Here is a 16,274-nt window from a genome sequence, read left to right on the forward strand (position 1 = left end):
TTATTTTCGTCATGATCAAGTGCACACATTGGTGGCTTCTGAAACCAGGAAATCAAGTGCACACATTGGTGAATTTTCTGCATCGTCTCAACGTGGAAGAGGGCAATATGAGACAGCATATGTAGCAATCATAGTGAGGGGATCAAAGCTCAAAAGATTACAGAGTTCCAAACCAAGAGGAGCTAATGTTTGAACATGAAAAAAAAACAAATCTGAGATGCTATTTTCCTATGTAGCAGGAAACAAATTGCAGTTCAGGCTTCAGCTTTCATGTGTATCAGCCCCTGATTCTTTCTTTGGACAATTACGTCTATCATGCCCGACATCTTTGCATATCGTGCACTTGCGTGAACCCGAATCCTTTTGCCTTTTGTTTTTGTCTGCATGTCCCAATATTCTCTTGCACTTTCCCTTTGCGCGAGTATCATTAGGTGGGTGAACCTGCACGTCATTAGGAATGCTACAGCCAATAAAATTTTCCTGTTCCTGTTGTCTAGTCTGAGTGCTAGGATCAAACAACAGGGAAAGTGATTCCAGGTTTTGTATCAAAACATCTATGCCTTCTTCTGATGTTTTCGCCCTTCGAAAAATATCTTCAAATTTATTCTGTGTGCTAGACATCTTCCTTCTCATAGATGCAGCCATAGAACTAGTGGCCTTCTCCACTAATAAATTACCGTCGCTATCAAATGCATGGTTTCTGAAAGAAGAGTAAAAAAATATCAGCTACGAATAAATACATGTGCAACCATATATGTATGTACAGAAGTTTACCTTTTACAATTTTTCATCCATCTTTTCGTGATGTAGTGCTGTGGAATTTCATTTAGTCTTGCACCTCTAAACATGCGTATGATATGACGACAAGGTATTCCAATGGACTCAAAAAGCATGCACGAGCACTTATATATCTGCTCGGTGCTGAAGCAAATTACCTCTCTAATTCTTCTATAGTTGTCGGTCATGGTAACAATTTTTCTATCCTCCAATTCAGTTGTGCTCTGGATATCACAATACTCCCTTGCAGCTAACACCTCTTCTTGAAATTTTTCAAAAACCTCATGTGTGAAAACATAGCTACCATGTTTCTCAATTTCCCATGTAGTCAATAGAGTAGGGTTTGTATGCAGGGTTGTGTTATCATGTATCAATTCTTCTTGACGCTGGCATTGCAAAGCTGTGTCAAACCGGAGCCAAAACTCAATTAATGCAAGCTTACGACCTATAAAACGGTTGAAAAACGAATTCGCACTCTCCGATCTTGATGTGGTTCGAAGAATGCCTCCAAGCCAAATATCTTTAAAATATGCTGGGATCCATGACTCCCGAATGCGGTACCTTCCCTCCAACCAATCGTTGTTCCCCAAATTATAATCTGACAGTAGAGCAAGCCATCTGCTCTCAAACTCTTCTGTTGTTTCTGAACCCCATACGCATAAGTTAACCCTTTTCCAAAATTCTTCATCCTGTAATAAATGAGGACCAATTTTCTCAGGAAATTTTTTCATTATGTGCCACATGCACAACCTATGCATGGTACTTGGAAGAACACTGGCTATAGCAGCCCTCATACTAGCATCCTCATCTGTTATAATGAGTTTAGGATGCTTCTCTCCTATTGCCCGTAGGAAGGTCTGAAATAACCAAACATAACTTTCTATCTTTTCATCAGCTATAAAAGCAGCCCCGAAGAAAACAGATTGCATATGATGATTGACTCCAGTGAAAGGTGCAAACTTCATGTCGTATTGATTTGTGCTATAAGTAGAATCAAAAGATACCACATCACCAAAATGGGAATAGTTCTTCCTGCTTGTTGTATCAGCCCAGAACACACGAACCAACCGACCGTCATTGACTTCATATTCAAAGAAAAAACCTGGATCCACTTCCTTGAGCCTACCAAACTGGTCGATAAACATCTGAGCATCAGCATCTTTGATTTTATTTCTAAAATCACTATAGTAATTCTGTAGATCCTTTTTTGTGCAACCCACATACTCAAATCCCCCTGCACCCACATGAAGTAATATGTATGCTTGTGATGTTCCAATGCTTGCTTTGTGGCAATTGAACAATGTTGTTTTTGCCTTCTCGCTTACAAAGCGCTTCGATCTAAGCAAATGCTGTTTACTGGGTGTCACAAGCTCATGGTTATGGTCCTCATGCAATGCTCCTATCTTGTATTTGCCTTCACTATTGCGCTTAAAATACATGTAAGCTTCACATCCACATCTAGTTTCTCTGGTATTTTGCGCCTTCTTATTCTTCTTGGTTGGATCCACAGGTGCGGTAGTTTGTTGTTTTCTATATCCTTGCCTTGTGCATAAGAACCGCTTCCACTGAACCACTCCATTGTCATCAAGTTTTTGTTGACCGATACGAACAGAAAATCCGATGTCATGTGCATAGTTCATGTAAAACTCCTGTACTGATTCCACATCATCGAATAGCATCCCTACCTTTAAAAACACATAATATGAATATCAGTTGTGAATAAAGAATTATATAATGTGAACAAAAAAAATCATATAAACATATTGTAAACGTATAATTTTTAAATAAAAAATATACTCACCTTGGGGACACTCGCTTTCTTCGTTGGCGTTCTAAATCCACCATCCTTATCACTATGTTCGACATCATCCAAATTATCACAAGGTAATTCGATTCTAAAAAATTTAAAACCTTGCGTTACATGTCTGACTGTGGAAAATGTAATGCAATAAATAAGTAGGTATTAATATTACTACCTTTCATCCATGCCAGTCGTAATGGTGTCTGTGACATTTGAAGAACTGAAACTGGTGCCTTGGATTCCATTAATCCCACCTTCAGCAGGAGACTCAACCCTTTCAACTTCATCCATTAATTTAATAATACCTATCCTGCTCCAGCAATCAAGGTTTAGCATTGGTGACAACTCATGCACCTAATTAAAAACCATGCAACACTGATCAACCCAGGTAGAACGTGATGCAAGAAGCTGCTGCAAACAGATTTCTTTCACGCAAGACGCCAGACGCAAGGACGACATGCACATACGTACCCCAGATGGTGATGGCCGAAGCATGCAGGAATTAGCGTCGCTCGTCTCTCGCCGGCGAGAAAGAGACGACGCCGATGCCGCAGATGACTGCGTCAAAAGAAGGCGATGCCCCGTTACACGGAGTGGGAGAAGATAACGACGGCTCAACCATCGAACGGCCACGTAATAGATGAAGGTCGGCCCCAGGGGAGGAGGGCTGCGGTGGTCGGCACCCTTGGGAGCGGAGGAGGGCCGCAAGCCCAGGGCGGCGGCGGGCGACGAACGAGATGGAGATTGGAGTATTCTTTACTTGGATTGATTTGTGGAGTATCATTTTTAGTAGGGGGTTTTTCGCATAATGCTCATTGGGCTGCGGGTGCTAGGTGGGAGGGGTTAAGTGAATAAAAACCAGTGTCCGTCTGATGATAATCGAGCGGCATGGAGCCTGTGCTTGCACGTTTGCACGAGAATGGAGATTGCACTCCAGTCGGACCCGGGATCATGCAACTAGAGTTCCAAATAATTCCTAAACCTAATGCACAAGTAATAGAAACATATATAGGTGTCATAAATTTGAAATAATAGGATGTGCACCGGGGCTTGACTTTTGCTGAGTGAGGTTAGTATTACTTGCGGCCTTGGGCTGGGTCTTCACGAACTTTTTCCTGGTCCTGTATTGCTGGTTCTGGACTTCACGACCAACTCATAGACGACGTCCTCGGCTACGATTCTACATGAGTGCATATGAGATACCAATTAATGCAATGCATATTTCTACACATACACATGCAATCATTGATCGAGCAATAATCAAATTAGTTATGTACATAAAGTAACAAGGTCGAGCACGATAGCAATGACACACATCTTGTATGAAATATTTTCTATATTAAACCTACATGCAAATAAACAAAGCTACACAATTTAACCGATCGTCGTAGCGGAAAGGAAAATTGCTAGCTAATGACTTTAGCATACATTAAACTAGGTTTTTACTGGTATAGTATACACTCTGCTCCTAGTCCATTCTATCATGATTAGCATCCTTCAGAATTATTATGTCAAGATTGTACACCAAATGTTACATTTACAGGGCAGAAAACAAGAGAAACTACAAATGCTAGAAACAAATTAAATTGCATGAATACAATTTAATAGCACAACTAATTCTTACAAATTATAACATATAATTATACCTAACAATTTATTTTACATGGATTTATTATGATATTTTATATATGGAAAGAAACTAATATTTCTAATACAACATGCCTAAGTACTAACAATAATTATTTTTGATTAGCAACCTATATGTTCCGAACATAAAATATTTACTAATGACAAAACAATAGAAAACAACCCTAGCATGAAGTTTTCATGATTCATCAGCAAGCATAATTATTTATGCATATTTCTAGAGGTGTCGGCTTCGAAAGTTTACTATGATTTACTATGCAAAGGATTCCAAAACATCTTTATTTTCTATTTTATGATTTTCCATGATTTACTATGCATTTTCAAAGTTTACAGCCACTTAAACTAATATTTAAACTAGAGCAAAAACTATTTAGAAACTTAAGATCAACCTGTAAGAAAAGTTGTAGATCTTAGAACAAGGAATCCAACAAATTTTAGTTTGCATTTTTCTGATTTTTCTATGATTTACTATAATTTTTCAAAGTTTCAGCCAAACTATTGCAAAAGAACCCTTCGCAGCACTATTCACCTGAGTCATGGACTTCGCAGAAAGGCCCCTGCACTTCTTTCTATTGTTGTCTGGGGTCCCTAGTCGTGATTTTGAAGCAGGGGAGAAAGGAGAACGGCGATTCCGGCCATGGGAGGGCTTGCTGGCGGCGAGGGAGGGGTGGAGGAGGAAGAGGAGAGCGAGAGCTACCTGTGGGTGGTGGTTTGAGGGCTCGGGGTGGCCAGTGGCGGCGGCTCCACGGCGAGCAGCGACCGGTGGCGGTACTATGCCGCTGCGGCGGCGTTCCGGCGAGGCGTGGAGGTGATGGCCGGGCCCGGGAGCTTCGTTGGGACGAGAGCAAGCGGCTTCGGGGGTTGGTGGAGGGTGGGGCGAGCTCGGTCGACGGCTCGGCGTGGAGGTGCGGGCGGCGGCCATGGCGGGCGTGGCGAGCGTTCGCAGGTAGGCGGCGTAGGCAGGCTCAGCCGGCACGGCCTTGGCGGCATCTGCACGCGAGAGAGAGGCGATGGAGGGGGGAGAGGGCAGCGGCGAGCAGCAGCGCGAGGCGCGCGGCGCATGCGCGAGCGGCGCCGTGGCCAATTTGGCCACGGTGACCACGCACGGGAGAGGGGGAGAATGGAACACGTGGGCTTGACATATTTGACCCATTTGTGAGTAATTTGAAACTTCAAATTTTGGTTTAACACTCCTAATTGAGGGGTGTTACAGCGAGCAACCACAATTTCCTTCCAATTTCAACACTGAGTGTTCACACTTATTCAATCCACTTGGAGGACAATCAAGCTACCCATAAACAGAGTTACCATTCACACAAAGAAGGGCCGGCTCTACGATTTCGCCCCCGAGCCAACTAGAAATTGCGGACCCTTTAAACTAAATATTTTTCATTTATAACATGGCAAAAGGAATAGTAATGCTAATGATACAAATTTAATTTTGAAGAACAGAGTGTCAAAAGAGTGTCAAAATAAAATTAGTTTACAGTTTATAAAATTGTTAAGATCTAAAACACTAAATAAACAATTAATGAAAAAACTCACCGAATTCAATATGAAGGTGCGATGGATACGATGGGCATCTACTCCAAGTACCACAAGCAAATTAGGTTGCACGTGAGGATAGTAGAGCACATGCGAATGTCTGGCGGCCGGCGATCTTTTCTCTAATTTGCCGATTTTGTTTTAGCCGACGATGCTTATGAGTTTATGACGCCACGGTTTCCAAAGATAGAAGTTGCGTCGCCATCGTTTTTCCGATGCCTTGTTCAGCTCTGAAGTAAAAGATACGATGATTAAATCATCTCCAAGAGCTCTTCTATTTTGGGAAAGTTAGTTAAAAAAAAAGAAAAGAAGACAAAAAAACCCCATCTAATAGCTCTTGTATCTACATCGTTTTCTATCCTCATCTTGTATCCAGGGGGCGCCGCTGGGCAAATGCAGACTCCATCGGCTCTTGTATCCCGCCTGCATGGCCCCACCCCACCTCCCAACCCGTCTGTCACCTTCCACATACCGCCGCCGCCGGCTCCGGCGGACGAAGCCCCGCGCGACATGTCGGACTGCCTCTGCCTCATGGACGCGCCACTGCAGGACTTCCTCCGCTCGCTCCCGGCGGTCCGCGCGCTCGTGCTCGACATGTTCTGCGCCGAGTCGCTGGACGTCGCCATCGAGCTCGGCCTACCAGCCGCCGCCACTGGCACAGCGCAGTCCGCCTCCCTCTACCGCCGACGCCGCCCGCCGTGGCCTTGCCTTCATCCGCCCGCCGTGGCCTTGCCTTCCTTCGCCGTCGGCGCAGTGCGGCCCACCTCCATCCGCCGCCGGCGACACCCATCGTGCCCTTGCCTTCCTCTGTCGTCGGCGCAGCGCGGCCCTCTGCCCCTGGTGCCGCGCAGCCCCACCTCCCTCGCGGCCTCGAAACCGACACCTCTAGAATCCCGCCGGTGGCGACGGAGCGAGAGGAGAAAGAGGTGAGGAAGAAGATAAGAAAATGAGTATGACACGTGGGGTCCACTGGCAAAATGATATATGGAGAGTACAGATTTAAAGAGTCTGTTGGTTTGCCCATGCTAGAGGATGTCTTCTATATTTTTACAAAGCTTGTATAACTTCAAATTTAGATAATATTATACAAGAGCTCTTAGAGATGCTCTTAGAGTTGTGAAGGCATGCTTTATATATAGGCTGTCGGGCCCCTTATTCCTTGGCACTGGCGGTTGCCTCTGTTGCATGGCCCGAGAGCTGGCCCTGCTTATCAGGCATGAGCAGCAACAACAGGGAGGCGGACAAGCAACACCATTTGGATCCATCGCCTTCTTCTAAGGTAGTGTGATTTGTTAGCTGATGAGAGCAACCCTGTTGGTTCAGCTTCTCCGGTGTCCCAAGAGCAGTTTCATCTGATAGATCCTGTTGATACATGAGATTGGAGTGAGAGCCGCCCTCGAGAAAGCCAAAAGAAAGAAAGGCATGTGTATTGGGGAGAGCAGGAAAACCTTAGTAAGTGCTTGGTTGAAGTATTATCCAATTTAAGGAGTTGATAGAAGGGGAGATAGGTAACAATTTGCATGCACCCAAAGAGCGGAAAAAAAAACAACTTCTAAATTGAAAAACTATTGGAGTACCTTTTATTACCAAGATCAATGGTAAGAGAAGAGCTTATTTTTCTTCAAATCAAGACAGCGAAGATGTAGACCCTGTGGGTAATATTTGTGGAAACAATCCATTTGCCTCGACGCAATAGAGAAACTATTTGCATAACGTCAAGAGGGATCAATAATAGATATGGAGCTATATGTGGTGCTTTGCCATTCCACGGAGCCTCACTTAGATGAGATCATGTATGAATGTATTTTATCACACAACATGTGGATGACGAAAGGAATACTTTCACAGTTTGCTAAATGACGATGACTACGAGTTTGACTATACCTCTACACCGCTATTAATTATAGACAGGGACCAATTCCTAGGTTTGTTAGGGCTTGAAAGATAGAAGAAAATAGATATGCATCGTTGTCTCAACGCCGACTTGGTTGAACACAACACATATTTCAAAGTTTTGGAGGCGGTCAAGCATAGAATAATTTAGTCTCTTAATAATATGTTAACGTACCACTTTAATTTATACTTCATATCATTAGCCTCAAGTATGTCGTGTTGCGTACTATCAAGACTCCAACTAGTCAAGTACTTCTATGTTAAATTTAGATTAGCCTCCCTTGTTCTGCAATCTGCATTGCTCTATTCATCCGGCGGAATGTCTGAATACCCTGCAAATCAAAATTATCTGTACATCATAAGGAATAGAGCATATATGTGCGTTGACCTGAAACTTTTTTTTAGACAAAATATTTCCCCTGCTTTATTACAAGAACAAAGCATACAAAGTTTTAGCGTCTAGAGTTTGGCGTATTCTAGGCGCGCCCGCCATTACAGTTTAGAGATAGCGACGCAGCAACCACAGGCTGAACCACGGGATCACTCCCATGCACATCAGACAACGTCGGCACAATCGGAGGAGCAGTTGTGAAGACCAACCGGGAGGGATCCCACGTGACCGATCCGAACTTGATTCTTGCTATTGTTGTGAAGAGATCAAGAGATGCCCCATAGGATTGTCGGCGGTTTGGACCCCTCCTCCATAAGGTGTTGCGCAGTTTGTTCCAACTTCGCTTGCTTGTTCGACTTCTATAGCACGCGCCAACGCTTCAGCATCCTGGCAATCGAGCATAGGACTTGTCCCCCTCCCTGCCATCTCCCTCCCTGAAAACACAATTGGTTACACAGCTTCCAGATGGACCACAAGGTCGCAGCACAGACACAATTCCATACTGTATTCTTGTTATTACAAATCCACCATCTACCAATGGATTCAAAATTGCTGAAACTTTTTTTTTGAAAGGCGTTGGCCTGAAACTCGATTGGAACCATTGCGATGCAATCCGCCGAGTATCCTCGATGCCTGTGCTCTGCGCAGCCATTCTCTCCTGCGGTCGTTGTTCTCTGTGTGACCGCCTGCTCGACGGCACCGTCGTTCTCCAGCGCAGCCACCTGCACCACTGCTTCCCTCCTGAGAAATTGGTTTCTTCATGAGGGAGCTCGAACTATATGGAGATGGCGAGCGAGATTCGCTCTGCTGGGGAGCGGCGAAGACGGAGGGCGAGGAAGGATAGAAAGAGATTTTTCTACCGACATCGCGCGAAGGCAACGGAACGGTATGGATTTTATACTTCAGGTGGGTCCTAGCTCGTGGATAGCACAATTTTCCTCACTCTACACTCTACAGCTTTCTCCGTAGGTCTCGCTATCTCCCATTGTGGCCGGCCTAACGGGGGATCTATTCCCCGCATATGCAAGGGAGGCGCATCGCGTCGCAGAAGGCAGGGGCGGCCGGCCCCGCCCTTGCTCCCCCATCTTACGGGCTCCGGCGCCGCCCCCGGCGCCTCCTCCGCCACCCTCCACCGCCGCCAACGCCAACCGAGCTCGCCGTCGCGTCGTCCAGCCGCCACGCGCCGTCTTCTTCTCGCCCCCGCCGCCGGCACCGCCCACCGGGGGTCCGCCCCCGGCCGGCCGGCGGTGCTCCCGTGCCGCCGCGCCCTCCCTCGGCCAAACCTCCTTCGCCGCCGGACCACCGCCGAGCCCTCCTCTAGGTCCGGTGGCCATGGAGCCCCCCACCCCCCAGCAATCCGGAATCATAAGCTCCGCCACCTCTCGCAACCACCCCGGCCGCCTCGCCGGCGGCCACTCCACCCACCTACCACCCGCCCCCTTCCCCTCCTTGCTCGCTCCCCCCCCCCTCCCCTCCTTGCTCGCTGGCTGCACCGCCTCCTCCCCTATCTGGAGGTAGAAGATGAACAGGGGAAGGGCTCGCGCGCGCTCTTCTGCGATGCTCCGGCCAAAAATCGCTCGAGCAATAAATAGATTTACCGGGCCTAACAGCTTGCAGAAGAAACCAGTCAGCCCAAGTGCCCAACATACTTGCATATCGATCGAATCGGGAATAATGTTGCCAAGGCGGCAAGCGAGCAAAGACAGCTGCGATGCGGTTACTCGGAGTGAATTTGTTTCCCACTCGCGCTCCAGAATCGAATCTACTACCGCACAAACAAATGCTTTGGGCACCAGGCGCGGACAAAAGATCAACGTACGGACAGCTGTACGGTGTGAAAACTTGCATTGCTTGACGGAGGCGTTAGTCTCACCGCGTTTCTTAACCCAGGTTTTTTTTTGAAGGATTCTTAACCACCCAGCTTTTGTACGTACCATACCTGTGGACTTCCGAGAAATCCCCTGGCCAGCCATCCGCACTTACATATATACACATCCCAAGTTCGGATACGCGTCGCATCGAACATGTCTGTCAATTTCGCCTTGTGCACCTGCAACACTGAGCAACTCATCACAGTGATGGTGATCAATGGAGACAGCCGCACGGCGGCGACCAAGGATGAGGTGGAGAAGAGGAAGAGGAGGCGGAAGAGGAAGAAGACGGGATGGCTGACAAGACGAGGAGGAGCAAAGATCACTTGCTTCCTCGCCATCTTCATATGCATATGAAGGTTTTGGAATAGAGTAATTGCTGCAATACATATTGTCGATTACCTGGTGCATCAGTTTGATGAATCCATCTGCATGAATGTAGAGATGTCTCCCGATTCCATGTGCTACTCCGGTACTTTGTGGTCTTGACCTGCGTTCCGCATGCTGCTCTGAACCAGGTTACCGGACTCCAGGAATCTGCCGGGAGTTGGACACACACACACGCCCCGCATTGCAATCTCTGGTGGTTCAGAGTTCATAGGACTTCAGCTTGTTATTACATATAGTCATGGTATACACATGTACATAAGTGGGGAAAATAAGAGTCTAGAATTCTAGGACATTGTGTGTTTGACAATAAAGTTGTGACACTGTCTATTTAGTAACAAAATGGGTGAAACTAGAGTATAGCGGCATCATCATCATAGCCATTGCCATCATCTAAGACCAGATCCTTTTCCAGGTTTTCCCCAACCTGAGAATCCGGTATCTTGTTGCTAATGAGCTCCTGAGAATCCTGTATCCTGTTGCCAATGAGCTCATGTAGCTCAAGCTCACGGGGAAACCTCTGCTCAGACAGTTTTGAGAAAACCTGAAAATTGGAGCAAAACGCTAGCATAAGCATGGCATATCCAAATCAGCTGCATAAGAAATTCAGTTTTGGAAAATGAAAAATTATGAACCATTCAAACTATGAGAAGCAGAACAAGGTTATAGTTCCATTTAAAAGAACCGAGTCTATGACTGCACATCATAGACTTGTATCAGTGGTCCAGATGGACTGCATAAGAAAATTCCTCAATAAGCTTTGCAGTTTTATATGAAGTCAAAAACATGGTTGCAGGATATTTTGTGAAACACCATTGACCATTCACTCATTCACTTGTCATTTTAGAACAGGCTAAAATGTGTCTGCTATTACAAATTCAACTGACTCAACGAATTCCCCTTCTTCTTTGTTCATTATATTTACAGTACCAATTCCAATCTCATGTTGAAATTTGGACACTTCAGTAATGATGGCATAGTAAATTTTGGACAGATAGTACTTTGACTCCAAGAGAGTACTTGGCACAGATGTGGATACAAACAAACATAACATGCTTTCTCATTTCGTCTAGAATAACTCGTCTCTTTTTCCAAAGTTTTGCTACCAACAACTGATAATTGTGCCACAATATGAGGGCATTATGAACAAACGTGACCTGAGCTCTTGCAGGGATTCAGCAAGAAAGTCTAGTTTAACTCAAGCCTTACTTTAAGATTGAAGGTTCCAGAATGTTAACAACTTCTATAAAGAGGAAATAAGAAAGACACTGAAGGAAAGAAGATATCTCAAAATGCTTTATGAGACAATATAGCGTTGCAAATAAAAATTGTCGATACCCTGTAACAGGGATACCCACTCTTACTGCAGCAAGGTAGGACCTGCGTAGTTATCCGTAACTGCGTGGAAGGGACAGAGTAGCCAGGCCCCACGAGCCAGGCTCTTCCCTCACCAGGCCAACGGCCCCGGACCCGCTCCCCGCCTGGGGATGGGTCCGGAGACGCCACGTGCCTCTAAGCGAGGGAAGACCCGGGCTGACAGCCGGGACCTCGGACCCCCATAGGGGACCGGGACCTCCTGCGCCCGCCCGGACCCCCATTTTTCTCCGCATAGGGGTCCGGAGCCGCCACGTGGCCCGGAGGCACGGACTCGAGCGTAAGCCTTCCGCTGGAAGACTCGCGCGCCCACTGCATTTAATCAGATGGACAAGGCGTGCTCTGCCGCCGCGGTACGCGTGACAGCTTTTGTCAGGCCTCGCTGTGCACCGCGTATTACCAAGGAGCACAGTGCAGCCGCCTGTGCCGCACCCGCGCAGAGCCCGTCTGCCGCATTAAATGGATACGACGGCACGGCACTTTTCCATCATGCCGCCTACGCCGCAAGCTACACAGCCCGCTTAAGCTACGTGGCAGGCGACGCCACTAGCCTCATCTGGCATCATCCCGACAAGACAGCGCCAGGACATGATGAACGAAGGGCTCCGGGAGCAGGCAAAGGAATCCAGGAGAGAGATCTCCTTCGCCTGCGACGCCATAATGTATGAACAGTATGTTATTTTATACTACAATGTTGGACCCACCTGTCGGGGACCCAACAGCTGTGTATGCGCCCCCTTGAGATATAAAAGAGAGGCGCTCGCTGAGCACAGGAGGATCTCCAGACAGACACAAGCTCTCGCAACTCTCACACTCTCGTGGGAAGGCAATACAACACACAGTGGACGTAGGGTATTACGCTCCGGCGGCCCGAACCACTCTAAATCTTGTTGTGTTCATCGTGTTCTTGAGTGAGATCGATCTAAGACTAGCTAACCCCCGAGTACACACCCTCTGGGCTAGGGCGGGTGCCTTCCGCCACCCGGCTGTGGTTTGTAGCACCACGACAAAAATGAAAGTAATGCTTAATAACAGTGCATCCAAGTTAGGTTTATCCATAGGGAACCTACCAATTGCCCATTGCAATAAACTTCAAAGGCACCAGAGCTCTGTAGAAATGACTGAGCGAAATTGCCAAACAGCCAGATTGATGCCATGGTTCCAAATCTATTAGCACGCAGTGAGTAGTACCATGGAGGCGGAACCATTCCGAATCTAGGGAAGATCTGATCACCAGCCATTAATGTTGCCATGGCTCCAACTTGAAGAAGAGGAACAGCTTTGCTGAGTGCACGTTTGGGGAATGGTGGAGGATAATTTTCCAACACAACATGTATCCCAGGAAATGAAGTTTCCAGCATCCGCTTCATGGTCATTGCAGTTCCCCTACACAATTTGACTTGAAAATCAGCAACCTACCTTATACAATCAATCCATAGGTGGCAACTAAGCAAGGGAAAGTAAATTTAGTCATTCATTGAAGAACAAAGCATGGAAAATTTTTCTTTTTACAGAAGAAAGAGCATGATAAAGAGTAAAAAAAATTACAGAAACATACTGCAAAAATCATACCGTTAGATTCTAGTAGACTATTATTAAAGTGTGTGGATAAAGAGGTTTTCGCACCAACATATGTTCAATGTTCTTTTTAAGGGATGGCATGAGAAGATACATTCAGCACACATATAGTAACATTTTATCTAGATTTTCTCTTGCAGATGAGCAAGTATTTTAGTGGTAGTGCATCCGGTAGAGGTGCCACCCACCCAGGGCTCGAACCCTTGGTGCTGCATTTGTGCCCATCTCCCTGTGCAACGGATGTGGATGGGTCCCAGACTGCCAAAGAAGCAGACGCTGGCAAGGTTCCTGCCCCAGCCAATCTTCGGTGGGCCCCTTGTTAAAGCAAAGTCAGTGCAGACATCCTTCCTCGCTATCGAGTTTTTTTATTAGATTTTCTCTTAGCTATAAACAGAACGCAATTAGGCCATAGAATGAAGAAATAAATGGTACATGAACACGCAAGTCCGATCTACTTTCTCATTTTTCCTTTTCCTAACAGAAGTACAGAACAGTGTGCACCCAGCACCATCAAGGCCAAAAAACCCCAATCAAGTCCATAAAAAGTTATAATTTCTGTTTTTTTTGTGTTACTGTATCATGTAGTTCTGCATTGCATTTACTGTTTTACCTGGCTCCCATATAATTCAACAGCATAGTTGGATGCAAATAAGATCAGTAACGAGAGTTAGGCCTAAGAGGTATTCCATTCCCTGGAGAGTGGAGAGTAGCCATGCTTATGGACTCATAGAGAAATTTTGAAGACATAATAATGTCTGATGTTCACAACAGGTCGAGTGCATGCCCGAAAAGTTGAATTGTTGAAAACCAGCATTTAAGGGTATGCGAGTGAGATGAATGCATGGAAGTCAGTAGCCTGGCTAACCAGTATCTGCTGGGAAGCATATCTGACACAACCATCAGCTACTGTTAGATTGCCTTAAAAGAATACAGCCAAAAGTAACACAGGAATTGAACTTGTTACACGATACCAATTTTCAGCTCTCTTCGAAGATCTAACACTAATTTCAGTTCTCTTTGAAGACCTATTTAAGAAATTAGCACGACCCCAGGCGTATTGATTGATCTTAGCCCTGCCAAGCTCATTCCCGAGAAGTTAACGCATTTGAGAGCTGAGATCAACACATCATTCCAACAAAGACAAGCTGGGAAACTAGATGGAATTTTACATGTGGTGACATGGGGGAATTTGTGGAATAAAATTCCCAGATGGAATTTTACTTGAATAGTGGTACTGGGAAACTAGATTCCAGTACGGCGACGGCTTTAAGCATGCCTGCATACTCATACGGCCTTCCAGCCTAGTAAATCAACCAAAATCTCAAGTATTTGTCCTCCCACTTAGAAAGTACTACCAAGTACCAATTACCATGACTATCCTATCCATTCCCCCAACCCCAAGCCAATTCAGCAACTCAACAGTAACAAGATGTACATGTAATTACCTGTACGAGCAGGAGGCGCAAAACTTCAAGTCGACGGTGGTGCCGGAGCCAGGTCCATCCACCTGCGTCTCCTGAGATGGGCACAGAGAGCCGGACCAAATCACATGACTCACGCCGGTTCAAATCAGCAGATCGGAAACCGAATCACTGTATCAGATGGCGGACCGATACTAACCGCCTGCGCAGAAGCGTCGGCGGCGGAGGGGTCGCCGGGCAGGACGGCGGAGGGGCCCGGGCGCGACTGGTGGTCGGGCTGGGGGGCCGCCGGCGGCAGCGGCGCGAAGAGGGTAACGACGTCGGAGCAGAAGAGGAGGATGGGGAGGCCCAGTAGCACGAACTGGACGCGGTCCATCGCGGCAGCGCTGCTCCGCTGCTCCTCCTCTCTCCCCGGAAGAAGAGAACTGCCGAAAGGGAACGGACTGACTTGGCGACGAGCCGACGACCACAGGAATCTCGGAATTTTGACGCGGCGGGCCGGGCTAGAACGGTCGAGCCTTTGGCCCAGCACGGAGGTGTGAGAGAGGACGGGAGGCCCGACTCGTCTTCCAGTCTTGGCCCAGTGGTTAGGTTAGTTAGTAGTCACCTCGGGTGGGCCTAACTTGATGGCCTGGCCCAAAGAGACAATCAGACAGCGATCAACGGCCTAACTTGATGGCCTTGATGGGTTGGAGTTTTTCTAACGAGCCGCACCGATCGTGGGTCGTCACTGTAACTTTCACGACGTTACAGTGGCCCGGATTCTTAGCACGGACAGCGACACCACGGCCCAGACGCGATCGACAAGCGTAGGTATACGTACGTTCACACGGGCTGACAGCATTTGTTGCTACCTTGTCCTCCCATGGGCCACACGCACAGGCAGCAACGGCCGTTTCGTACCACCACGCCGCGATCAAAACTGCTTAACTGCATTCGACAACCTCGCGACAGAGAGCCGCGTTCTGCAGCAGGCGCCAACCCAATCATTCTAGCTGGCCGCTCGTATGGGTATGGCCGCGCCGGAATCGCATGGTCTCCAAAACATAACCTTGACCCCTTGTTATTATAAAAATATTTATAGAAAAGTGAGATATGTATATTTTTATGAAAGTATTTTCAACATAATTCTATTCATATAATTTTCATATTTGCAAGCTTAACAATTTAAAATTATTGATGATTTATATTCCCAATGTTTGACCCAAAACATGTCCAAAACGACTTCTTTTACCAATACAGAGGGAGTATGATTCTTTTATCTCTTAAATAATGCCTAATTTAACTTTTGATGAAAACGCCAGTTTAAATAAAATTTGCCAAATCTAAAAATTCTAATCAATGTGATCTCGAGTAACAATATAGCAATTGTAATCAAGGAGGTTTATTTTTATTTTACAAGTTCAAAAAAATAAAATAATAAAAAGAAACGCCATTTCCCTTTTTCTATCGCCACGCCGTCCGAGCCCCGGAGCGCAGTCAAACTCCCCTCCACCACGGCACAACCCGCAAAACCACCAAGGGCCCACATGGCAGTGACTCTCCGCGCACACGCCGAGATGCCACGTGAGAATGTTCCCCTCCGGCCT

General features: G+C 46.5%; 2 protein-coding genes across 5 annotated transcripts; both read right to left on the reverse strand.

The window, feature by feature from the left end:
• Positions 1–52: 52 nt before the first annotated feature.
• LOC120671839 (protein FAR1-RELATED SEQUENCE 12-like) lies at positions 53–5,224 on the reverse strand. 4 transcript variants are annotated; one of them, XM_039952094.1, is made up of 5 exons: positions 4,923–5,224; positions 2,754–3,758; positions 2,579–2,672; positions 775–2,462; positions 53–700 (listed from the first exon to the last, which is right to left on the reverse strand). In XM_039952094.1, the coding sequence occupies exons 2-5, from the start codon at positions 2,912–2,914 to the stop codon at positions 262–264; spliced, it is 2,382 nt and encodes a 793-aa protein (XP_039808028.1). In that variant the 5' UTR covers positions 2,915–3,758; positions 4,923–5,224; the 3' UTR covers positions 53–261. The 4 variants fall into 4 exon arrangements, with proteins under 4 accessions (XP_039808028.1, XP_039808027.1, XP_039808029.1 ...); XM_039952093.1 differs by lacking the exon at positions 4,923–5,224 and adding an exon at positions 4,755–4,912; XM_039952095.1 differs by lacking the exon at positions 4,923–5,224 and having other exon boundaries at positions 2,754–2,888; positions 3,050–4,506.
• A 5,272-nt stretch (positions 5,225–10,496) lies between these two features.
• Positions 10,497–15,151, reverse strand: LOC120674300 (selT-like protein). Its single transcript, XM_039955468.1, has 4 exons — positions 14,885–15,151; positions 14,710–14,780; positions 12,757–13,072; positions 10,497–10,856 (listed from the first exon to the last, which is right to left on the reverse strand). Exons 1-4 carry the CDS (start codon positions 15,059–15,061, stop codon positions 10,665–10,667), a joined length of 756 nt encoding a protein of 251 aa, XP_039811402.1. The 5' UTR covers positions 15,062–15,151; the 3' UTR covers positions 10,497–10,664.
• Between the last annotated feature and the right edge of the window lie 1,123 nt (positions 15,152–16,274).

Source organism: Panicum virgatum, chromosome 5N (genome assembly GCF_016808335.1).
Source record: "Panicum virgatum strain AP13 chromosome 5N, P.virgatum_v5, whole genome shotgun sequence".
Lineage (NCBI taxonomy): Eukaryota > Viridiplantae > Streptophyta > Magnoliopsida > Poales > Poaceae > Panicum > Panicum virgatum.

Coding starts and splice junctions, on each gene's coding strand:
- LOC120674300 (XM_039955468.1), bottom strand. CDS start 15,061: ATGGACCGCGTCCAGTTCGTGCTACTGGGCCTCCCCATCCTCCTCTTC. Junction 14,781..14,884: donor CCGACGCTTCTGCGCAGGCG/GTTAGTATCGGT, acceptor TGCCCATCTCAG/GAGACGCAGGTGGATGGACC. Junction 10,857..12,756: donor TTTATTGCAATGGGCAATTG/GTAGGTTCCCTA, acceptor TCCAATTTTCAG/GTTTTCTCAAAACTGTCTGA.
- LOC120671839 (XM_039952094.1), bottom strand. CDS start 2,914: ATGCTAAACCTTGATTGCTGGAGCAGGATAGGTATTATTAAATTAATG. Junction 2,463..2,578: donor AGAAAGCGAGTGTCCCCAAG/GTGAGTATATTT, acceptor GTGTTTTTAAAG/GTAGGGATGCTATTCGATGA. Junction 701..774: donor TGGATGAAAAATTGTAAAAG/GTAAACTTCTGT, acceptor CTCTTCTTTCAG/AAACCATGCATTTGATAGCG.